Source organism: Glycine max, chromosome 19 (assembly GCF_000004515.6).
Source record: "Glycine max cultivar Williams 82 chromosome 19, Glycine_max_v4.0, whole genome shotgun sequence".
NCBI lineage: Eukaryota > Viridiplantae > Streptophyta > Magnoliopsida > Fabales > Fabaceae > Glycine > Glycine max.
Window position 1 is genome coordinate 43,929,287 of NC_038255.2, and position 24,538 is coordinate 43,953,824.

The following is a 24,538-nucleotide window of genomic DNA, read 5'->3' on the forward strand; positions in this document are numbered from 1 at the left end:
GGCTTCCAACAAAACATAATCAGATTATGAAGAGAAATGTCATAAGGGATGATGATCAAAACTTGTTGTGCCCATTTTGTCAACTTCATGAAGAAACTTGTTCTCACATTCTATTTACCTGCCCAATGGTGGATAGAATATGGAAACATTGTATAGTTGGATGAGCTTGTCAGCGGTTTGCCCATATGAGGCCGTCTCAAAAAATTTTAAAAAATTATTCGATAAATTATAAATTAATATTACTTTATTAATATTACTAACAAAATATTTTAATATTTTATTAAACAAAATACGTAATATATTTTAACATTTTTATTTAAATTTAAGTTTTTTTAATTTACAAAATAAATAATAATTCTTAACATTAACATTAGTAAAAGAATATTGAAAATATTAAATATAAAAATATATTAAATAAAATCATATAAAAATATCAAATAAAACTTAAAAAAATAAACATACATTAATTCAGTAAAAAAAAATTCTTACAACTTTAAAATCATAATAAAAACAATTGAAAACATAAAATATTTGATGACTTCAATGTAAAAAAATAAAATATAAAATCATAATGGATATTATAACTTTTAATAGATCTACTCTAGGAGAATTTGTAACATGTCAAGAGAAATTGACACAAGAAGTCGTAAATACACTTCTTGATAATAAAATCTGCGAACAATTAATGAGGGATGGCCATAATAAGGTTTACAAATCATTTTTTTGATATAATTGAGGACAAAGAGGGAAGATTTAGCTATACTCTACTTAGAAAACACGTTGATTATTTGGGTTGTTCTGTCATTATCGTAAATCCATCATTTTCATTATATAGATGTGGATAAGTCGTAAAATTGATATTAATTTAAAATTTGCTCCAAAATGATAATTTTTTTTAAAAAATGATCCCCTTAATACTTTAAGTGAAGGTGTTCCTCGCAGTATATATATTCATCTAATCTAGCATTTTTTTTTTTTTGTTTTAAAAAAATGAATTTAAGTTTTAGCCTACTTAAGAAAGTTTTGTTGGTACCCCTGTAAATGCTGTAATACGCTTTCCGTCCGTAATCAATTAAAGTGAGGGTTTTAGCTTTGAGCCTAAAGCCTCTGCTTCTCCTCCTTCTCCTTTTCCTTCTTCTCCTTTTCCTTGTATAGTACCGATGTTGACACTCACTTCTCCTTCCATGGCCTTATCCATGGATTCTCTTCCCAAATTGCGCCACCCTTCCCCATTTCCCACTCCCTTATCCTCTTCCATCTCCTTCCGATCTTTGCCGCCACCTCACTTTCCCTCTTCCTCCTCCTCCTCGTTTAGGTTACACTCCATCAGACCCTCCTCCCAAAACCACCCCTCGTTTCGCACCCCCTCCCTCCCCCCTCTCCTCCAAACCCTAACCTCCTTCCTCTCCCCCGTCGTCGAAACCACCTGCATCGTCATCGCCGCCGCTGCCTTATTCTTCATGCGCTTCCACCACACACCCCCCGCCATCGCCGCCCCGCTCACTCCCCCCGCCGCCGAGTCCGACACCGCCTTCACCGAGGAGGAAGCCGAGAGTCTTCTCGAAGAGCGTCTCAGCACCAACCCGCGCGACACCGACGCGCTCCACGCGCTCATGGAGGTCAAAATCAGAGCGCGTAAAATGGACGAAGCGTTTGGGGTTTTAGACCGTTTGATTGAGCTTGAACCGGAGGAGCTGGAGTGGCCGCTCCTGAAGGCGAACATGCACATCTACAACGACGACCACGCCAGCGCGCGCGAACTGTTCGAGGAAATCCTCAAGAAAGACCCGCTCCGCGTGGAAGCGTTCCACGGCCTCGTCATGGCGACTTCGCAGTCCAACGAGCCCTTGAAAGGGTTATTGAAGAGGGTGGAAGAAGCAATTGAGGTGTGCAAGAAGCAAAAAAGGGATTCCGATGTTAGAGACTTCAGGCTCTTGATTGCGCAGGTTAAAGTCATGGAAGGGGATTTCTCTGAGGCGCTTAAGGCTTATCAGGAATTAGTCAAAGAAGAGCCTAGGGATTTTAGGCCTTACTTGTGTCAGGGTATTATATATACCCTCCTTAGGAAGAAAGATGAAGCTGATAAACAATTCGACAAGTTTCGCAGGCTTGTTCCAAAGGACCACCCTTACAAGGATTATTTCGAGGACAACATGTTCGCCACCAAGTTCTTCTCGCAGAAATTGGAGAGGGAGGGAGCTGGTGCCAGGGGCTGAGAAAGGTTATCGCTCGTGATTGTGACAGAGGTTCTAATGAGTTTTTTTTTTTTTTTTTTTGTCTTGTCCCTTTTCCTTATACTGATATATTTGGTTCTGCTTATAATGCTTTCAGAGGGTAATTCAGGTGTTGCCATAGCCCATAGGTGATTATTAGTTTCATAGTTTTTAGTTTTTCCTCGTAATGATGATTCGAAATTACTGTTGGTTAGGTTTCTGGTGGATATAAGTAGTAGGGTTAATGAAGAGAAGCTATTTTTGTGCTGAAATATCAAATTTGTGAATCGATTTTATTTTTTATGGCATAATGTTTTATTTTGATTGTAGCCTTGGTTATGCTTATAGCTTACTTTGCTGTTTTTTATTTATCGGCAAATGTTAATTTTTTATTTTTTTTGTTAGCTTACTTTGCTGTGGAACTTTGCCCTATGTTTTGAGTGGTGGAAGAGGCTAGATAGTGGATATGTTACTTTAGCCATGACAGTAATATAGGATGATTATAATAATATGAAATGGAACACTTTCCTGAGTAACGGTGTAGGTTTTGAAAATGGTTAATTGTGGTTCATAATACTTAATTCCAGTCCTAATATTTTGGAGTATGGCCATTTTGCTTTTTCTTCCGATTATACTCAGATAATGTTTTATTTTGCAAAGAAAGTATCAGTAAACTTTTAGGGCATTGTTTTCTATATGTTATGAGTTTTAGATGTTACACTCGTCAGAAAATGACCTAAATATAGCCAACATTGCTTGTTTAGTTGGTGCCACTGAAATGCGAGTGTAGCCAACTGAGTTTTGTTTAGCTAGTAGGGATGGATTCATGTCTGTGCACATAAACCCTTTTTTTTCTTTTCAGAATAATAATTGAAATGCGACATGGAACCTTCTTGATATTTGCAAACCTATCCTATCTTGATGCTTCCTTTTCTGATTGTTGGTGATCTCACTGGTGTGTTTCGTCAGCTTAGATTAATTATCTCCCACTGAAGTTACTAGTACTCTTGCTTGATCAGTAAAAGGGTGGCAATTGTGGTTTATTTTGCTAGAGATCTCTAAAGGAGATGATGACAAGAGTTCACATTTACTTTTAGATGATTGGTTTTTTTGGGGGGGAAGGGGGTTGGGGCAGAGAAATAGTACTGAGAGAAAGATATTCAGGAATTTTCAGAATTTCATGATTAGCACTTAAGTGAATTCGGGTTGAATTGACTGTGCAAACCTTCCATCTCCTGGAAAAAAGGAGGAATAAAAAAGAGAGAAAAACAATTAAAGTGAATAATAATGTGGTTAACTTATAGTGTGATGTGATTTTCCATATTTAATTAGAAGCTAATATTTATAGTAATAAATTGATGTCAACTTATGTGGAACTTATGGCTTTAAACCTGCTTTAACCTTATGTTATTTGCATGTTGGCGTGCTTGTGCATGTGTCTGTAGATCTAGACAACTTCTGCATATATTTTCTTAATTGGCAGATTTCTCTTTGTATCTATACCTGGGATCTTTTGCCCCTGGTTTTGTTATGCCTGTTCTTGATCAATGTATGAGGATTTAGTTACCCAATTACCAGGTCTGTTCTAAATTGAGGTAGGCCTATCGCCTAACAATGGGTTTTATACCATATTGTACACGGGAAAATATATCGACACTGCACATACCTGGATTATTAGAAAAGAAGTTTTAGTGGGACCAAGTGGCTTGAATGAGAGTATTTACATGGTGAGTATAAGTTGTGCAAATATCACCACCTTTTGTGCAATCATGGTATTGTTCTGACATCCTTGTTTTTTTATGGGTATTAATTTGCTACTCGTGGTGAGTTAATATTTAATAGACTTTCGAACTTATAGTCAAAATGAATAGTTGACAGCTTTACCTAAGTATGAGATAGCCATTAGATTACCAATACAAGCTTTAGAATCATGTTAGCTCACATGTGGCTCCTCCTCTCTGCATCTGTTCAATTAGATGAGTTGTTTCCAAATGCTTGCTTTGTCTTAAGTATATGTCAGTGACTTATTTTGTTTTCATAGTTTATAATTTGGTTTAGCGCCCTTTACAAACCTTGCTCATGAGAGTTGCGATGAGTGATGTGTTCAAGAGTGAAACAAGGGGTGAGAATCATGGAATCTTGCGTTACCCAATGTTACCTGTAACTTGTAAGAGGGTTAAACGTGCATAATTTGATGTTTTGGCACCGTGGGATCTCAGGTTAACTAATGTCACATGTTCGTGTTACTTGACAGGTTAAAACACTGTTACTTCTTGTCGTGTCGTGTTGCATTTCGGATTGGGCTTTCTGGAATGTAATGGGACATAGCAGAAAGTAATAATGGGAGTGCAAGAAGCAACATCCTAAATAAAATGGTTATAGTTTGATGGGTCTGTCACAAACGGTCTGAATATTATATCTAAACTTGTGGTTATGTTGAGAAAATTTAAGCCTGAATGTGTTTCGGCCCATCTTGGCCTGATTTGGTTGAGCTAGGGGTTGGGCCAATTTATTGGTCCTGTATTTTTAATTATTTGTTAATCATTAATAATTAATTTAAATATATTTTTGGTTCTTGAAAAATATTTTAATTTTGCGATTACTTTCTATTATTTTTCTTCGTGATTGCTCCCGACAATTTAAAGGATTGTCTCTGCTCCCTACTGTCAAGTTTTGGCAAATGGTTGTTGACGTGTTAAGGCACACAGTCACTTCGTGATATGATTTGATTTTTAGACAAACAATATATGAACCAAATATAAAATAAATAAAGATGTGGTTCGATTTAAATATAACATCAAATTTAAATTAAATCAATTTTTTTTAGTTTGAGTCAATTTAATTTTACAGTTTTTTAATTTTATTTTTTAAATTTATTATCATAACTTAAATTTATCAATTAAACTTACTTAATTATTATATATGTTCTGTAGTCTTAAAAATAAATTTTATTTTTATTAAATTTTAACCTATTTTATATAGAAATTATTATTTTTACTTCTATTTAATATTAATATAAAATAATATTATCAACTCTTTTTATAACATAATAATAATTTGTACATCACTTAAAGTTTAACATTCTTTTGACAATAATAGTACATCATTTCTAACATGAAATAAACTATACATCTTAATGATAAAGCAAATGAAAAGTAAAATTATTTAATACTTATTATTAAAGATCACAATAAATATTAATACAATTATAACATGATCCAAAAATCCAACTAAACCACAAAAATATACAATTTTTTAGATATTTTATTTGTGCAGTTTCTGGTTTAAGCGATTTTTGTTTTTTTTTTTTTTTGGGATTGATTTGGCGGTTTACAAACAATTGGTTTTGGTTTTGAACATCCTTACACACATGTGTGCTGATACCGTATGCATGAGGATGTAACAATTTCCTCTATCATCCACACTCCTTTTTATGTAGAATAATAATGTTTTCTAAATCAGTTATGAATATAACTGATTTAAAAATTTGAAAAATCTGAAATTTTTTTCACAAGTGAACATATGATGTGTCCTTTAAACAGACATATGAGTAATCATGTGATAGAACCTGAAGACAAGGAATGGAGGCTAAAAATTAAAACCATAGGGATCGTCTAGGAAGGAAAATTTTTTCTAAAAACAATTACAAAATTTAAGTATTTTTCATAATAAAAAATATTTAAACCTTGATATATATATATAAACTGTCCAACACCTTGACCACGTGTTGGTGCGGGGCATTGGTAACCTAATTTTTTTAACACTTCTTTTTTTAATTTTTTTCTTACTGTTTTCTTAAAAACTGTGCAACTGCACAGGCCCACACCTAGTTTATATATATATATATATATATATATATATTTGTAAAAGGTTTTATTCCTATTTTTATGTAAATTTATATTAATTAATATTTGTGTTGCATAAATCATATTATTTGATGTATGTTCGTATTTAAACTATGCAAAAGAAACATAAGCTGACCAATTATAGGGAAGTTTTAAAGTATTGAAGTTTGAAGACTTATTTGCAGCATATGATAGGTTGACGGGTTCCCCACCTCACGGATCAGGCCTGCATTGGCAGCAGATGCAGATTGCCACTGAATGGATTGAGGGTTAAACACTACACACGCCAATTGCAAAAACAGTGATAGAAATTACCCTCACTCGGATTCCGGAACGTACAAAATGTTTGTTTCAGTTTTTTTATTAAATAAAAAGTCATTTATTTTGAAAAAGAAAGTACTTTTAAAAACATTTATTTTTAAAAAATTTCATTGCTAAAAAAAAAAAAAGAAGAAAAAGTCCTCATCTGGTGGAGAGCTTGGATTTAAAAGCCCCCGATCGTACAGCGAGTTCTAGTTTTTCTTAATATAACCAAATTTCTATTTATTTTTATTTTTATTTATCCAGATCACAGGTATTCATCATTACAAGTAAACTCATTTAAGCTGAAAAATCTGAACATAAAGTGGGTTGAAGATATACGCAAAATTCAAATTTGAAATTTTGGTTAAAAGAAATTAGGTATATATTACGTAAACTAACTGCCTATTGGAATAGATTTCTGGTTATTTTGAGCAGTTGTTGAGTAGCTTTTGAAAAAAAAAGAAGAAGTTATAATTATAATTAAATTTCAAAAAAAATTATTTTATAATTATAATCAAATAAATAGCTTCTGCTTTTTATTTGATTTTCAAAAATTAAACTGCTTATATGCATACTTAATATTACTTTTTTTCGCCCTTTAAGTTTAAGTAAACAGGCTTGTAATTTGATTCTTTTTCCAATATCTTCTTTGAACTACTTCAGTTAACAAAGCCAACGCCAGTACCAACAGGTGCAACTTAACTAGTTAAATAATATAATATATGTGAATTATGGCAAATCCTTTAATATCAGAGTTAATAATGATAGTAATAAAAATTATATTTAACATATTTTCACAGATGACTAAATCGGGAATCAAAAGAAAATGAATTTTCAGGGACTAAAAGATATTATCTTGATTATACAATTGTAATGACTAAAAATATATTTAACACTTGTGAAGTTTTTGAAGGTCAGTCATTATGCTAATTACTATTTAAAAAAAATGCATAAAAAACTGTAGCTCCCCCACATACAGACTTACACTAACGGTTTTTTGTGTTCATTATAATATGAAACTACTACCACAGAACGACAGTTGCATTTTGCTGAGTTAAAGTGCAAAATTACAGTTGAAAGTAGAAATCAATTGAAATAATGTAACTCCTACTAAAAATTGTTCATGGTGTCATTCTTATTCTTAAAAGTCAAGAGACTTCTTGCATATGCAACAATTTGAATTTGAAGCCCTTAATTAAACCTCCTAGTCTTTCAAGAAGGTTTATATGAACAGTTGGAAATGCAGGGTAGACAATGGCAAATTCACAGTGACAGCAGAGTAATGGTCCAAAAGGATAAACAAAGAGAGAGAACAGATAAAGTTGCCCATGCAAATAGACTAAAAAACAAAGTACACTTCCCATAGAGATAGAATATGGAATTGCGGCTGGATGTACTTTCTTTCTACAAAGTGAGTTTCGGCACATGGAATTAAATCGCATGGATTGACTTTGACTATATTAATGTGCAGCTCACAACATTGCATTTCAAAATTAGGCAGCACTATATACTTCTATGGCCCTTGATTTTTATGTTTTATTGATCGCTGATTAAGATAGTTAACAGCACTATACTATGGTGTCCCTCCTAATTGAGCCAGCTTGATCTAATGTGTATCGTATTCTCAGGTTTCTCATAAGTAAAGTCTATAATATTGGTGATTCGGTGTCATGATGACTCATAAGTTCATTACCCCGTTCAAAAGTCATAATTGTTTGGACCTACATAACAAACAATGATCTTTTGTTATAATATGTCTTTTCCTTTGGATCCATAGGGACGACACTGAAACCAAAGAAACCATAAAATATCTATTCGTTTATTGTAAATTTTCTTAAAATTGATTTTGATAAAATTAACTTTAAATAATTAAATATGATAAAATTGTATGTTTAAATTATTTTCAGTTACATATTTTATATTAAAGCATGCATCACAGTGTAAGAAATATATTCAGCCCTAAATCAATAATTTTTTTTAAATATAATTTTAAATGATTGAATATGATTAAACTATATATTTAATTTAATCTTAATTATATATTTTACAATAAATATGTGTCACATTGTGCTCACAGTCACAGGTCCATCACTTCGTAAGTGGTCCTTCATCCTTGTAATATTTGTCTAATGATTACATTTTTAACAAATATTTAAGTTGCATTGTCCTCATATTGTTTGTCTAATAAAACTTATACCCCATTTAGCAAGTCCATAGATTGCATTGGTTAAAAGGCTATTATTTTTCAATATTAGCTGAAGCTTTTATTTAGAAAAATAAAACTACAATAATTGAATTATTGACTATTTAACTATTTCAAAAACTTAATTTAATGTGAAAATATACATGAACTATTGTGAGTTACAATATAAGGTGAACGTAAACATAATGCGTGGTTACTCCCACTTTTAAGACGCGTTTTAGGATGTTTTCACATCAAAATATAAAAAGCACAAAAATTAGAGTTTATTGTTTCAGCTTGCATGGATCAAGTGTCATTAGACGCTAATTTAGCGTAATTTTTACCGACTCCCCAATCACTCTTAAAAAGTAATCTAAATGAAGAGGAAAGAAAGTAATAAGAGAATAAAGGTGTAGGGGTATATGCACTTATTGCTGAACTCGTAGTTTGCCTTTTTGACTTGCCTGTGTACAATTCAAATATTCATCGATCATTACGTCTATATGCTCCCTATCTCCTTGAAGTTTCTTCTTCTTCCAACATTACACACACATATAGACATTAATGTAAAACTGTTAGGGTCAATAACACTCATAAGCCATAGATTCTTGCACATATTTAAAACTTTATCATTGAGGGGGGGGGGGTGTAGCTAAGTAAATAGTGGCATTTGAATCAAGCAATTTATATAACATGTTGAAATATTTCAGGAGTTATCAGTTGGGTCTTCCAGTAGAAATTCTGAACCCTTGCAACCTCCTGTATCTGGACTTGAATCTGCATGCTGTAAAGATGCAGATCAACCCAGTCCAGTCTCAGTGCTAGAATCTTCTTTTACAGATGATCTGTCATCTTGTTCTGATTGTTTTGAAAGTCTCAATGTTGACATACAAGGTAACTGCCTCAGACATTTATTTGGATTACTCTATAACGCAGTGTTTACTCTCCTTCTTCCATCCTTTGTATAGTTCTCGATTTATTCCTTTTTAGTTCCTTGATCTAAGTTGCCAGGTGTTTGCACACATTTTCAATAGTAATAACAGAAATAGTTAACTATGACAGATCAACAGCAGGTTCACTTTATCTGTACTGTATTCAAGAAGAGATTTGGATTAGCACATATTGAGTCAAAATACCGTAACTGATTGAGCAATTAACTGAAAAGATGTTTATTTGTGTTTTTCCTTTCTGATTTGCATTGCACTTGACAATTGTATTTTTTCATGCATTTAGGTTTCATACAATGGAGAAACTGGAGACCAAATGCAGTTGCATGCATATCCTAAGAAAGACTCTGATCTGACATCATTATTGCCTTATTTCATGTTATATACATGATGTGAATTAAAATGTCTCATGGGTTAAAAATGATAAATGACCAACATGAATGAATTTGTCCCACACACTTGCAACCATGCTTTGAAGCTTTAGTCAATTACCTTGTTGAGCTTAACAGAAGAAATGATTCATGATTGGTTGGCATCCTCCTAAACATATTTGTCTCTGAAGCTTTTACCTCTATTGATTCTTTGGTTTCATGTATGTTTATTGTATTCAGGGCTTCGAATGCAACTCCAGTTGCTGAAGCTAGAATCTGAAGAATTTGTGGATGAACCTGTGCTAATTCAAAGTGATGAAGACGGTGGGGAGGCATCTACTGGAATTTCAGAAGACAATGAATTGCATAAGACTGGAGATAGTTGGGAGTCCTCCTACATGATTGATGTCTTGTATGAATCTGGTATCGATAGAGCTCAGCCTGATGCATTTTTGGAAGTTTGGGATTCTCAGGAATGCCCTGTTAGTCTTTCAGTGTTTGATGAACTTGAAAAGAGGTACTCTGATTGGACTAATTGTCCAAGGTCTGAAAGGAGATTGCTTTTTGATCGTATAAATTCGGGAATTATCAGTCTAAACGAGCAATTCATGGGGGTACAGCCATGGGTAAGCCCTACTACAGCCACAAATCTTTGTTCTAAATTGATTAAAAATGGACTCCAAGACGGTCTATACAGTATGCTGGGGAGCCAAGGAAAAGTAAAGGATACCGCACTGGGGAAGGTGCTGGTTAGCGAAATGCAGTGGTTGAACTTAAGAGATGACATTAATGGAATAGGTAGGGAAGTTGAGAGCTTGCTGCTAGATGATCTAGTGACAGAGATAGCCGTTACATAGGCTGATAGGCATTTTGCACCTGAACATATTTGTTCTAGGATGTTGCCTAACACGTAGTAAAATGGCAATTTCACAAGACAAATAAAAGGATCAATAAGTTTTGCTTCAGACAAAAATGAGCACGCAAATCATTCGAGAGAAGATAGAGGAAAGCTTTGCTATGGTGAGTTTCAATGTTGCATTTAATACAGTTAAATACTGTCTACATTCAAACGTTCGGGGTAAATAGGAGCGTATTCTTGAGGTGGTTTTACCTCTCTGAACACTGCCATATAGAAACTTAAAATGAAAAGAATAATGATTTGTGCATAAATTTTTTGTTTATTTCCGGTAAAATTAACATTTGTATGTTACTAAGAGAAGGATCTTAATTATCAAGTCAAACAAAATTGATACGTAACAATGAATGCCACTGTCTCGATGGTCTTCGGCTATCGTATCTTTATGGTAACCGAAAGGTGATTTTGAAAGCCGGTAGTCGATTGAGAACCACCCACCCTTTGGCTCGTCAACATTACAACTCTCTACTGTCTAGTATTCATTCTGTTTGGCTTCGTAGCTTGTTATTTTGGACACTTAAGAAAAGCTAACTTGGCATTGGATCTCCGGGTAAAACATTTTGTACTCCTATTGCTTCCTTCACTTCTCATCATATTATGAAAAGTCCATTCCTAAATGCAAACCTCTCATTGCATTATGGAAAATTCATTTTGAATTCTGGAATGAGCTTTACATAATGCAATGGAAAGTGCATGAAACAACAGTTGGATGACAGGAAGGAACAGCCTGGATCTCCCTAATGGTCTTGTTGTCTTGGATCACCCTCATAATCAAGTCTATAGTGTGCCATTAATCTAACCAGTTTATCATTTCCTTGTATTGTAGCCTATTATTAAAAAAAAAAGAAAAACACACTTCTTTTTCATTTCTGTTAGCTGGTGAGTGGTGACTATTGAATTTTAAAAAAAAAATTGGAAATTTATAAATGTAATTAATGTTATTATTATTAAATCTCTATTTAGTCATTGGTGTACCAATTATTAAATTAAAAGTGGTAAAGCTCTTTTTGGGGCCAAAACCCAGTCCAGTTCAAACTAAGAGCACTAGATTGGGCCTGATTGGACTAAATTCAATTAGGGCTTCAAGCCCATCTAATTACCAGACGTTACGTCGTACCTTGTAGGCTTCGGAGATTCTAGAAGCAAAAATATTAATAACTTCTCTGACCATTTTAGAGGTATAAATACGAAGCACTGCGTCTTCTTCCTCAACACACTACAGCAGATTAGGGTTTTGAGCTGTCTATCATGAGTTCCACGATTTGTGCCGTTGATTGCATTTTTTATTGTTAATTTTTATCAAAACCGTGTGTTTCTTTTTGTCATATCCATCTTTAATTACTTCTTTCTGCGTTTTCGTAAATGACGAAAAAAATCTTTTCCTACACACCGAAATTACTGTGTGGATTTCAACTCCGCCTATTATCTGATGCCGTATGTTTTATTCTTTTGTCAGATTGGATTATTTTTTTTGTTGTTTCCATAAGTTTTGCATTTAATTTGGGTTTTTTTTTGTCTGGTTTAGATGAAACTGTTCTGCCCCTTTGTTTATATGTTGAGGTGGATGTAATCTGATATGATGAGTTGCACATACGTCTGCAAATACGAGATGTCTCGATGAGTTTTGTATGCTCTCTCTGATCAGAATGCGCATATCTTGTTTACACTAATTTTATTTAACCCTCTTTTTTTTTTTTTTTAATTGAACAGCTTTGAGCAAATTTTCATCTTTATTTTTTATATCGTACCTTTGGGATATAAGTTTTATCCGTGTACTGATTCTTTTTCAATAATATTACAAAAACTAAAAACTTTGAAGATAAATGCCGGTCATATTGGCATCACATCGGTTTATGAAAATGACAAGATTCTTGATAATCTGCATATAGGCAGGCCCATATTACATATGGGAAAGAGATATTGAAATCGTTTGATTGCTTTATGTATGAATAAGATTTCTCAGGACCCAAAGACATCCAAATGGAGGTAAAAAGTTAACCACTGCCAACAAAGTGACCGTATAATGGCAAAACAATGGGAATATAGATGTAAGAAATCGGGTTTGGCTCGAAACCTTCGACATGGCGGAGGAGGCAGCGCGTGCCTATGACGCCGCAACACGAGGTGTTCGCGGCACCATCGCCGCTAGACCTCAACCTCGCCCCCGCCATTATTGCATCTGCTCGATTCCCCTTCCAACACCAATTCTCCGTTTTTACCGCCATGGTGCCTGTGGCATAACAGGTTTCGTACTTCGACGCTATCCTGCACATCGACATGGCCGGTCCACGTGGTTTTGCGTTTGGCTACAATCATCATCCCGTTGCGATGAGTGAGTTTCGCGCGACGACGAGCGACTCGAACTCTTCCTCTGTTATCGATATGAACCATGATGAAGGCGAGGTTAAGGGGAAAGGTTCTAGAATCTTCGATCTCGACCTTAACTATCCTCTTCCGCATGAGATCGCTTGATCCAGAATCTTAGAGACGTGCGTAGGAGAGGGTCGTAAGGGAGAAGGGAAGAACGGGTTGGACGGTGCGATGGTGGCGTGAGTTGTCGGCGGTGGTGGTTTTTGCTGGAGAAAAGGGAGAAGGTGGCAGCAAAATGAAATGTAAAATATAAGCACCAAATATGATGAACCTTAGAAATCAAGGGACAGTTTATATGGTGTCGACAAAAATGTAAGCACCAAATATCGAAAAAAAAAATAAGCACCAGATAATTGACCATAGGTAGTATAGCAATTTATACTTAACAATAATATATAATCGTACTTTTTGTGAAGAATTTTATCAATGTTACAACTAACTATTGTTAATACAAAAGATACATCTCTATGTAGCTAAATATTATTCCTGTTCATAATTTTTAAAGGATCAGGTCTTATGTTGGTTTACATATCGTAAATTTTCTCCAGAGAAATTAGACCAATCCTTGTACAAAAATAAGGTTCCTTCGAAACAAACTCTAATATCTCTTCAAAGCCAAACCTACACTCTAATATTTACACTAATTAGATACTGACCAATTCACGAGTTGTGACATTAAAAAAAATTACAATACCAATAGGCTACTTTCCTCTCCCGTTAGATCAAATTTGTTCTCTTTGTTTCGGATCCAACTATTGAAGCATGTTCTGGCCAAAATTGTGCATTCTTCACCTTTGATATGCTTGCCAATACGCTCAAAGGAGTCACATCACCAACTACTGTAACCTTCTTTGCCGCAAAGTCTATGTTGAAGGACGTAACTCCTGTCCATGTAATTAACAGTACACGAAATGGCTTGAATGTTAAATGTAAACAGGAAAAATAAAATAAAAAGTCCATATAAATGTCTTCTCACCATGTTCTTTCATAATTAATCTGAACTTCAATAACGGGTGAATTTATGCTAAATATGTTAGAAATAGATGGAGAGATCAAATATAATATGCATAATTAAATACAGGATTTTTTTGTCAAATCATCAGAGTATACAGACTAATTAGCAAAGGGTGTCTACTTTCAATTTATCATCATCTTTAGTTTGTCCAATGTTCTCTGAAAGAGGAATGAGCGATTTTTTCATGACATCTAGTCTCTGAAACATGGTCCCTTATTTATAAACATAAGTTGTGATATTTGTAATTTCACCCGTCATCAGTCATCAATTGTCGCTTTATGCTGTAACTTCAATTCTAAAACTTATCTTAATAATTGCATGTTTGGCCTGGTGTTGAAATTTTTTTCAAACAAAATTATTCTTCAACTCCATTCTATTTATGGTTCGAAATAGAAGATTTTAGGAGAGAGTGACATACCTCGCATTCTAGACAGATGTTTCCTCACCTTCCCTTCACAACCTTTGCAGTGCAGAGAAACCCTCAATTCTACAACCTGCGAGAAAATTCATTCAAATCCCACCCCATTTGAGTCCATAATATGCAAAGATTACTAAAGTTGTGCCTTTAATTGTCCATTTAAGTTCCGTGCATATGCTAGTATTACTTAATTACGCCACAAACACATGTTAGTCATACTCATACCACAAATGAAAAATCTTGCTTAATATACATCAGATATAGTCTATTAGGAGTCGTTGAGAGGCCTTAACACGAAACAAATGCACATAATTCAGATTGAAAAATCCTAAATAAGTGCTATAGTGCCTTATATGTCCGTGACATGAGAGCCACAAGGAAAAATGGATGAAACTTGTGTTGTTTTCTAATTAGAATTGGAGTTTCACTTCAATAATCCACATAATAAAGATTTGTATTAAAGGTGTATGCATATTATCGAGGAGAAACTCCAATTGTGATAAAAGGCACCTAAGGAACAGTATACAATAAGTTTTATCTCTTCACTAGGAAAAAAAATAAAACCAACCTGGTCTGAGGAATCAGATTTTGGAAGAGTGGAGCTAGAGGGTTTAGATGAATGTTTGGTTTGATCAAGATGAATAACCTGTGCTTTCTCCTTATTAACATCAGTTAAAGCCAAAACAGGATCATAAACCGAAGATACGCGGTCCAAGGAAGGCGTGTCAATGAGCAAATATCTTGAAGAACCAGGAGGAGTGATCAAATCAGAAGGTGGCCTAGCCCAACTCCTCCTCAGAATGCTGTCAATTGGTTTTGAGGAGTAATTGTTGGTGATGTGTTCGGTCAACTTTCCCGCAGCACTTTTCTTCTTCTGATCATGACCCTTTGCAGCACTCTTCTTCTTCTGACCACTTGGCTTGGAAGTGGAGTTTTTCTTTGTCTTTTGGAGATGATCATGCAAAGGTTTGGGCTCAATGGGGGACTGAGAAGAAGAGCTAGGGGAAATGAGGTCTCTTGAGGGGGTTCTTCTAGGATCTGTGATGATGGGGTTGTGGCGGTCAATGGCTCTGCCACCAAATTGAGCAGTGTTGGAAATGGAAGATGAAGAAGAGGAATAGGAGGAAGAGGGTTGATCCATGCTAAGACATATAGCTGTTGAGGCCTGTGATGCACAGAAGATGTCTATGCCTTTCATCTCTTGTTGATGGATGAGAAGAGTTAGTGGTTTAGAGAATCTGCAGTGTAACAGAAAGGAAGGTTGGTACTGACTGCTTTTTAAGCTTCAAATTGGGAGTGAGGTGGTTGAGATATAGAGAGAAGAGGTAGGATGGAAAATGGAAATTTCAAAATTCAATTAGCTTCTTGTTTAATATGTGGAAACAAAAGTAATTAAAGTGGGAAGGAATTTTTAAACTTTCCCAACACTAGCATGACTTTGGACATCTGTTCTAACAGTATACCAGTTAAGCCAATTGCACGCCCACTAGAATTACCGTGGGACCTAAACCAAAAAATAACATAGATAAAACAAGAACATGTATCAAGGGTGTTGGGCGTAAATACATAATCATCAATGGTTTCAGGATGGCAATAGCAACCTTGCACCTGCACGTGTGATGTGATAGAGCAACAATAACCATAGTCACACCAAAAAATATTTATCCACGAATATTAATTATTAGTTTTGTTAATGGAGATTTGAACACATAATTTTTTTTCTCTTTTCTTCTTCATTCACCGTCAAATCAGTATTATAATCCATTTACTTCCATCACGTGAGATCGAGATCGGTTACATGAATCCTACAAATCATTAAATTTGCTTAAAAACTATAACAAATAATATTGATGTGAAAACTGTGATATGAGCAATATATATATACATACTTACTCTACTCATGAAGTGAATAGGAAAATAGCTTAAAAGCCAATGTTTATCTTCAATGTTTAAATTTAGAGTTAATCTCTTTTTTTATTTCTCAATTAAAATTATATCATAGAAGTCATAGATTTAGAGATAATATTTTTTTATTCCTGGTATGTATGTTCAAAACTAAATTAAACAAGTGAAGACTAAAAATTGAGTCCTGATATAAATTTATCCTTGTATAAAAGTCTTTAGCATCATCTCTAATGATTCTCAAACTATTAATCATCTCATCATTCATGTCTTATACAATTCAGATAGACTCATGCAACTATATTTCTTTTTCAAAGCTTTCCATAATACTTATCTCAATACTCCATCAAATATTAAAAAAAATCATCAATAAAAAATTTGACGAGTTTGTGACAAAAGGAAGAATGTCGTGAATGGTTGTATCCTTAATGAGGTTTGGTCATTCTCGTAAAAGGGCAAGGGTGCAGAGAGGAAATCATCAACTGGTGGAAAGGCAGAGCAAAACAGAGATTTTATGAGATGCAACCAACATTTCTATTGCTTTAAAGAATGAAAATGACACAAAATAAGTACACTGAAATTGCCATAACTCCCTGTTTGTTTCATTGTGTGAAAAAAAAAATAGCACTATCAAACTCACTGGAAAACACCTATTCATTTTACTTCTGGTTAAAACTTATCTAAGAGCAATAAATATGTCAACTTGTTGGCTAATATTCAGATTATCATATAACTGTGGACTGTAGTTCCACCGTATAGCTTTGGATCCCATTTTTTCTCTATTTTGTAATAGTGTCATCTTTTATATATAAAAGTTAACTTTAATGTAGGTGCATTGTGGATGTAAAAAAAATTATACAATCTATCAATCAATGATATAACTTTTAAACAATAATTATTTATAAATTTGAATAAATTTATCATATACATAATAAATTATAATTAAACAAGAGTAAAGAAGTTCTTTATCAATACACATACTATTTGCCCAATATTTATATTCCACGACGTAGTACTTTTTTTATCTTTTTGCACGGGTGTCTAAATGTTTGTGATTTGCTCCCATAATTATATATGACAATTATTCTTATAGTAATCATTTTGTGCCGAGTGCAACATTTGCATACGGGTGCAGACATGTTTTGGAATGACGTGAAGTTCCAGCGACATGAATTTCCATTTTGTGCGCTGGCTTGAGTTGAATGGATAAAAAAATTGGAGGCACAAATAACTAAAGCACAGTGAATTTGGGTAATTCTCTGTTGCCCTGTTGGCTTGTTGGGCATGGTCTACAGGTTCAGTATTTACCTACCAACAAGACCTTGACAGAAATACTTTTTAGAACATTGAAAACTTAGTCAGATGAAACAGCAACCATTGAACTTGCTTGCAGCAGTTTCATGTATTCATTCAGATTAAAATTTGTAATTTATAAAGAAATAATGGTATAAATGAAAGTGTAAGATACCAATTTACTGCAGATTATGTTCAATGTTTGTTGATGCCAGTATGCAAGAAGCAAAGTCAGTGCCATTTCCAATTTGGTCAAATTCAATATTATCACCATTAAAGTTCACAATGTTGTTTTCTTCAGTAAGCTGGAAAGTGAGATAAAATTATTAATATAACAAACTAACAAAGAGAAATAAAGGGAAAGATAATGTCTTAAAAAATATTATATGACCAATGTAACTCAATGAAAATTGGTAGAGATGAAAGAGATGGTTTTTCCCTTTATCTAATTTTTCTTATCTTTTTATATTAGTTGAGTAATTAAGGAGGCATTTGATTCAACAAAAATGATGGAGCAACCAAAATTTTGTTTTCATAAACTTAAATTTCTTAGGAAACTAGAAGAGCATCAAATTTGCATGAGCATTTGATGATGGGGCACATGAACTGTGCAATTTAAACACAATAAAGGCCTTCTAGAGGAAAATCAAAACACAACACTATAAGATTCTAATGGAACAAATTCTGCCAGATAGAAACCATTTCGAATTTTGCTTTCTTATGGATGGATGCGACGAAAGTCACTTTCTTTCTCTCTTTCATCAACTCTATAAAAAAAAAAAAAAAAAAATCCCTTCACAAAACCATGGAATCAGATGCTTCTATGGCTTTCTTCCTCCTCTTTTCCTCCTTACTTTGCCTGGCTCCCTCATTTTTGAACGATGGCCAATCTTCTAAACCTACCACCATTGAAAATTCTCTTTCTTTTTCCCTTTATTCCATTTTTTCTTCAATTCCAATCCCGAAAGGTTTTGTTTTCGGTTACAAGATCCACCAATATGTGTGCGGTAGGATAGGATAAGCTAGTGGAGGAAAACTGTTACAGAAGAATTACCTTAAAATCTGAATCAAATTAAACCTCACATTGAGATATATTTTTTTTTTAATATAATCAAATATTAAACAATGCAAGCACTACCACCAAGAGCATGGATTAAGGTTGTTCTAGTTTAATAAGTTGTTGAGTTTAAATCCTAACATGCAAGTATGATAAATGATCATAGAGAGAGTTTTTTATGTTTATAATAATATATTATCCAGATCAAACAGAAGATAGTAGAACATAAAAATTTGAATTACATCTAATTTATAATTTATAAGTTAAGAGCTGAAAAGTTAAAAAAAAAAAAATGGAAACCTATAGTGAATCATATAACATGGAATATCAAAATGCATAAACCAAATGTACAATGTAATTCATATAAAAATAATTTGATTACAGTTTAACATTTAAATTTAAAGAATTCCGTTCATCGATCAATTAACACTAATTTAGGAACAAATCTCAAACGTATAAACTATAAAGCAAGCTTTAATAATTGATGAGGTTTGTTCTATTCCTAGAAGCTCTTTTTCTTTTCCTTTCTTTTGGTCAGCTATTCCTTGAAGCACATCGAGCCCAGAGATTGCTAAATAGTAACAGGCCATCGAGTGAGAAGCCCAAATATGTAGGCCTCACCCGCGTCGAACTTTCTTTTGTTTGTTGTTTGCTGTCAGAAAGACTATTTTTTTTAAGGTGCTGTCAGAAAGATTGAATTCTATAATATCATTGGATGTATGATAAAAAAAAATATTTCTCAAAATATTTTTTCAAATTAATTATTTAAAATAAATTTTATCAAAATTTAAATCAAACGAACCTCTTCAAGGCACTACAGATTCTCGTGACTGAAATCAATATTTTGAAATAAATTAATTTTAATTTATTATATGTGTGTAAATTTTATATTATTACCTAAAAATGTACTTTCGCATTAGTTAATACATAGAAATTCATTTAATAATACAATAAACATTATTAAATAACAATGCAATTTTTTTCACCAATAATATTAAATTAACTAAAGTATAGGATGTTAATTCTAAGAAATAGCAGCACATTATCAAAATAATCTATTTTTATTTTTATATTTTATATTTTTAATCAAAAATTTATTAGTTTGAGTGGAATAAAGTTTAGATTCCTTTCGCAATGTTTTGAGCTTTGTGTATGGTTATCTATAATATAGTAAAAAAATAATTTATTTATAAAATCCATTTACTAAAATAATTCAATTTAGAAATAAATTACTAGTTTTTAATGATTTTGACCAAATTTTTTGTTAGGACTTGAGCCCAAAAAGACTAGTTATAAGGTGAAAGAGCATCATAGCTTAATTAAGTACTATATCAAGCAATTATTTTATTTAACGAAGACTTCTAAGCCTAACATCTCCTTTAAAAGCCAACGTACATGGTGATTTTTAATTTATCTAACACTGATTTGATAGTAGTTTTTTTTTTCTTTGATGATTGCACAAAATTCAGTTTATAACTTAATCTAATATATAAATAATTATTTTTTAACTCAACTCTTACTAAAACCATTAATTATTAAGACTTGAATTTAAGACGACTAACTCAAAAAGAGTGTTTTACTATATTGGAGAAACTTAGCACATCAAATAATTTATTTACTTAATGTCTACAGACTACAATGTGAGACTTTTAACAAAAAAAAAAAATTGTCACATTTATCTGCATGGCATCACAGTGTCGTATCACCTCAACAAATGCAATATTTTGCATTAAAAAATTGCAAAAGTCACAAATGGGTCACGTAACATCAAAGAAAATGACACATGTGAATATGGGTAAGTTTGTAACAGCCTAAGATACTCTCATGTCGCATGCCCGTACAGACATGTTCCCCATAATTGTTACTTGAAATATTTTTGTTAAACATTTATATTAAGTTGAGATTATCTCAAATGAGACTTGCTTATGGCATATGGGATTCAGGTTGGTCTTTAACAAAAGCCTTTAAAAAAATATATTTGAATTGTACTTTTTAAGATAGGATGACTAATCAACTAATCTTTGAAAAAACAACAACTTCTATCTATAATTTAATTTATTTTTTTCACTTAATTTTTATACATAAAAAATGAAAATCAATATTTTTACTGCAATTTAAAATCATCATCTTTTTTATTAACTATAAGTAATATAGTATTCTATAAATTATATTTAAAAGAAGCTGTTTTATTGCACTCATATAATTAACTGATTAAATTCTTCAATCCGAATATGAAAAATAAAAAAAAATCAATTGATATATATTCAATTTATTTTCCTACTTTACTACAAAGTACTATAAAGTGAGAGATATAACAAATAGTATAAAAAATTTCATAACTAATCGATTTAGCACGTAGAAATATTGATAACGCAGATAAAGTTAATGGTATTTCATAACTAATCGATTTAGCAGCTGCTCGAACATTTATATTAAGTTGAGATTATCTCAAATGAGACTTGCTTATGGCATATGGGATTCAGGTTGGTCTTTGAATTGTACTTAATATAATTCATCAGTTTTTATTTTATTCTTCTAATGCTTTGAACTGCAAACTTATTAATTAAAGTTTAAAATTAGATAACTTCAAAATCTCACTATAATAATTTATTCAATGATATTATAAAATTAAATTAAACATTTAGCGAGTTTTTTTCTCATCGTCATCATTTTTTTTAAAGTTATGTTCAAGAACTTATAAACAAACTTTAAGAAAATAGAAATGTGCTCAAAATACTATAATACTTTTAAGAGAAGTACTAGTCTTTAAGAGCTTTGAACAATTATTACAGAGCTAAATCACCTCAAATTGATCATTTATTTTTGAAATACTGTTTTTCATAAATAATTGTTGAAATTGTATTATTTCAGTCAACGCAATAAGACTCAATAAACGACACCCGAGGATCTAGTTGAATTAGTTAAATGAATTATGTGAATTATTATAAATTTTTAGATATTTATCTTTATTCTAATCAATAAAAAAAACTCGAGACAACTTTTATAGCATGTATCAACCTAATGTTTTTTCCAATCATCTAGACCAGGGTTGTGGCACCTGCAAGGCCATTTAGATAGTTATCTTAGGCCCCAAATTATTGAAGTCCTAATTTTTTTTATACTTTTTAAAAAAATATATTAATTATTAACTTGAATTATTATATGATAATTATATTTGAGAGAAAATATTATATACTGGTAGTGTAATTCTTTTTTATAAAACTGTCTAATTACAATTTATTATGCATAATAAATTTGTTGACTTTAAATAATTGAAACCGTAATATGTAATTAGTTGACCATAAACATTAAATTTATTATATATTATTATTTTTATTAATAAGAACCTGATTTTAAAATTGTACTAATTCGAAAATTGTAATATTGTATTTCTCTTGAAGATATTTCAAAATTTACCAAGTATTATGATATTAAAGATTTGAATTTAATCTTTTCAAATATATATTGTTTTTTAAAATGTTTTTTGGTAATACTTGTAATTATTGTTATTGTTGAGAGTAGTTTTTTAAAATTAAAACTACTCAAATTTCTTTGATATTAACTAAGTGTAAAGATAAATTAAATATTTTTATGGTTTTATATATTGATAGTAAAAGTTTAGAAAAAATTAATTATATAACTTTGAATGGTAATTTTGTAATGGGTAAAAAAAAAAAGATTTGACAAATTATATTAAATTATTAATCTTTAAATATACTCACCTAAGGTCATGGCCCTGATCTAGACTCTAGCCTAGAGTATCTTCTATGTTTGATTCGCTTTGAAAATTTGATTGGTTTCAGCGGTAGCCATTAAACTTTATGGCCACCTTCCATAGACAGGACGGGTATAATTTTTTATGGAATAGAATCATAGAAGAGTTGAAAATCTAGTTTGTGGGAGCTTCGCAGACTGATTAAAAGATCGACTACGAAATGAAGGGGACCAGTTGGAAAGCAATTTTTCAAAAAAACTTATATAAAACAGGAAAAGAAGAAGGCAATTAAATACATCATATTAATTGTGCATCACATCTGTGGACGTAGCCTAGCAGTTTGTCAAAATACAATTCGAAATAGCTTTTAGTTATTCATCATGCTACGCCAACAAAGTGGTGCATGCCATTGCTTAATTAGCTTAGATTTGAAGGACAAAAAACTCAAGTTCTTAAATATATTGTGTATATTACTTAAACATACAATTTATTAGATTAAGTATACGTACTTAATAAGGTTTAAATTAAATTACAAGAGTTGAAAATATATATCACTCCGGAATATTATAATTTGTGTGCAATTTTTAATCTGGGAATGCATTTGCTATATTATTTTTCCATGTTGTCATTGTCAGTATGGGTAGATGCAGTCTCATATTTGGCGCATGAAATCATCTTTGACAAAAATATTATTTTTTTCTATTTATTTTTCCAACTTTTACTCCTTGACCTTTCGTATTAATTTTTCTTTTCTCGTTTTTCCCCCTCAATCAGATTATTTTTCATTATTGAACGAGGCAATTGAAATGTCAGTATTTGAAATATGTAAGCTTGAAAATCTCATGAGCCAATGATAGGTTCTTTTCTGCATCATTTTATGATTGGCTTACATATCCAACACTATGTGTCACATGAGTACTGTTCGAGGACCATGCTGGATATATTGCAGACTCGTTTGTGCTCTGATGTGCTGTGTAATGGTTTTTGCCGTGTGTTAAGGGACGTGCATGATATAGTTTATATGTTAAATGTTATTTTTTTTGTCATTATCTTTGAGTGTTTTTTGTATGCGTTAAAGTTTTATTTTAATATTTTATGTTTTTGAAAGTTTTATTTTGATATATTAAATTTTAAAAGTTTTATTTTAATTATTTTTTTATTAGTTTCGTGAGCAAACGTTACTATGTCGTTAATTTTAAATTTTGAAATAATTAATTTAAAATAGTAACAATTAAAAATTATTATTATCTTTTTAAATTGTCTTCAATCACCTAATTCTCTAACATTCATCATCTTTTGGTGTAAATCCATAATCATCACAACATAAACAATACAATCACCGTCTATTTATATCTATAACATCTGCAGATCACTACAACTATCATTGATAAACAAATTAGATCTTTCACAACCTTCATCCACTAAACAATATCATTGTGTTATCCTATAGTCACATAGTGATCAAACACCAATATTGATATGAAAGTTTCATTTTGTCATTGATGAGAAACTTCAAATATGATAATGTCGTAGTAATTTTGGATCTTTTTTAATTTTTAGTCACCACTATTTTAAATTAATTATTTAAAAATTTGTCAAACACTAATGTTTGCTAATAAAAATCAAAAGAAATAATCAACATAAAATTTCAAAAACATAAAAAATCATGTAATTTTCAAAAACATAAAATATTAAAATGAAACTTATAAAACTTAATGTATTAAAATAAAACTTTTGAAAACATTAAAGACTAAAATGAAACTTTAAAAACTTAATATATCAAAGTGAAAAACATTAACACATAATGGACTAAAAATGATATCTAACCTTTATTTTTTACTTGGAATAGTTGGGATGGATTCAAGAATGCATCAAAGGGGTCAAAAAAAATTTACATAATTATTTAATTATTTAACTTTTAATAAAAAATTGATAAATAAAAATTCTAAAAAAAAGAAGTTATTAAATTTATGTGTAAAACTAGAGATAAA

At 31.9% G+C, this 24,538-nt stretch overlaps 3 protein-coding genes, 1 long non-coding RNA gene, 1 other non-coding gene and 1 pseudogene across 5 annotated transcripts; 5 read left to right on the plus strand and 1 right to left on the minus strand.

Moving 5' to 3' along the window:
- The first annotated feature begins 1,031 nt into the window (after window positions 1-1,031).
- On the plus strand, window positions 1,032-4,796 carry LOC100778644 (protein SLOW GREEN 1, chloroplastic). The gene is made up of 2 exons (XM_003553481.5): window positions 1,032-2,246; window positions 4,468-4,796. Exon 1 carries the CDS (start codon window positions 1,161-1,163, stop codon window positions 2,214-2,216), a length of 1,056 nt encoding a protein of 351 aa, XP_003553529.1. The 5' UTR covers window positions 1,032-1,160; the 3' UTR covers window positions 2,217-2,246; window positions 4,468-4,796.
- Window positions 4,797-9,880: 5,084 nt separating this feature from the next.
- Window positions 9,881-10,945, plus strand: LOC100779182 (uncharacterized). Its single transcript, XM_014772097.2, has one exon. It carries the CDS (start codon window positions 10,110-10,112, stop codon window positions 10,716-10,718), a length of 609 nt encoding a protein of 202 aa, XP_014627583.1. The 5' UTR covers window positions 9,881-10,109; the 3' UTR covers window positions 10,719-10,945.
- A 947-nt stretch (window positions 10,946-11,892) lies between these two features.
- LOC121174118 (uncharacterized) lies at window positions 11,893-12,366 on the plus strand. Its single transcript, XR_005889933.1, has 2 exons — window positions 11,893-12,211; window positions 12,303-12,366. It is a non-coding gene; the product is annotated as an uncharacterized lncRNA (long non-coding RNA).
- On the plus strand, window positions 12,132-12,214 carry LOC113000599 (small nucleolar RNA R16). Its single transcript, XR_003265931.1, has one exon. It is a non-coding gene; the product is annotated as a small nucleolar RNA R16 (small nucleolar RNA).
- Window positions 12,367-12,394: 28 nt separating the features above from the next.
- Window positions 12,395-13,249, plus strand: LOC106797524 (ethylene-responsive transcription factor 4-like; annotated as a pseudogene).
- A 316-nt stretch (window positions 13,250-13,565) lies between these two features.
- Window positions 13,566-15,928, minus strand: LOC100786319 (protein SODIUM POTASSIUM ROOT DEFECTIVE 2). The gene is made up of 3 exons (XM_003554288.5): window positions 15,149-15,928; window positions 14,581-14,656; window positions 13,566-14,031 (listed from the first exon to the last, which is right to left on the minus strand). The coding sequence occupies exons 1-3, from the start codon at window positions 15,776-15,778 to the stop codon at window positions 13,865-13,867; spliced, it is 873 nt and encodes a 290-aa protein (XP_003554336.1). The 5' UTR covers window positions 15,779-15,928; the 3' UTR covers window positions 13,566-13,864.
- Between the last annotated feature and the right edge of the window lie 8,610 nt (window positions 15,929-24,538).

Bases quoted from the DNA above. Each gene is read 5' to 3' on its own strand.
- LOC100778644 (XM_003553481.5), top strand. From the start codon at position 1,161: ATGTTGACACTCACTTCTCCTTCCATGGCCTTATCCATGGATTCTCTT.
- LOC100779182 (XM_014772097.2), top strand. From the start codon at position 10,110: ATGCAACTCCAGTTGCTGAAGCTAGAATCTGAAGAATTTGTGGATGAA.
- LOC100786319 (XM_003554288.5), bottom strand. From the start codon at position 15,778: ATGAAAGGCATAGACATCTTCTGTGCATCACAGGCCTCAACAGCTATA. The intron at 14,657-15,148 runs GTTGGTTTTATT...ATTTTCTCGCAG, and splicing joins AATCTGATTCCTCAGACCAG to GTTGTAGAATTGAGGGTTTC. The intron at 14,032-14,580 runs GTATGTCACTCT...TTACATGGACAG, and splicing joins ACATCTGTCTAGAATGCGAG to GAGTTACGTCCTTCAACATA.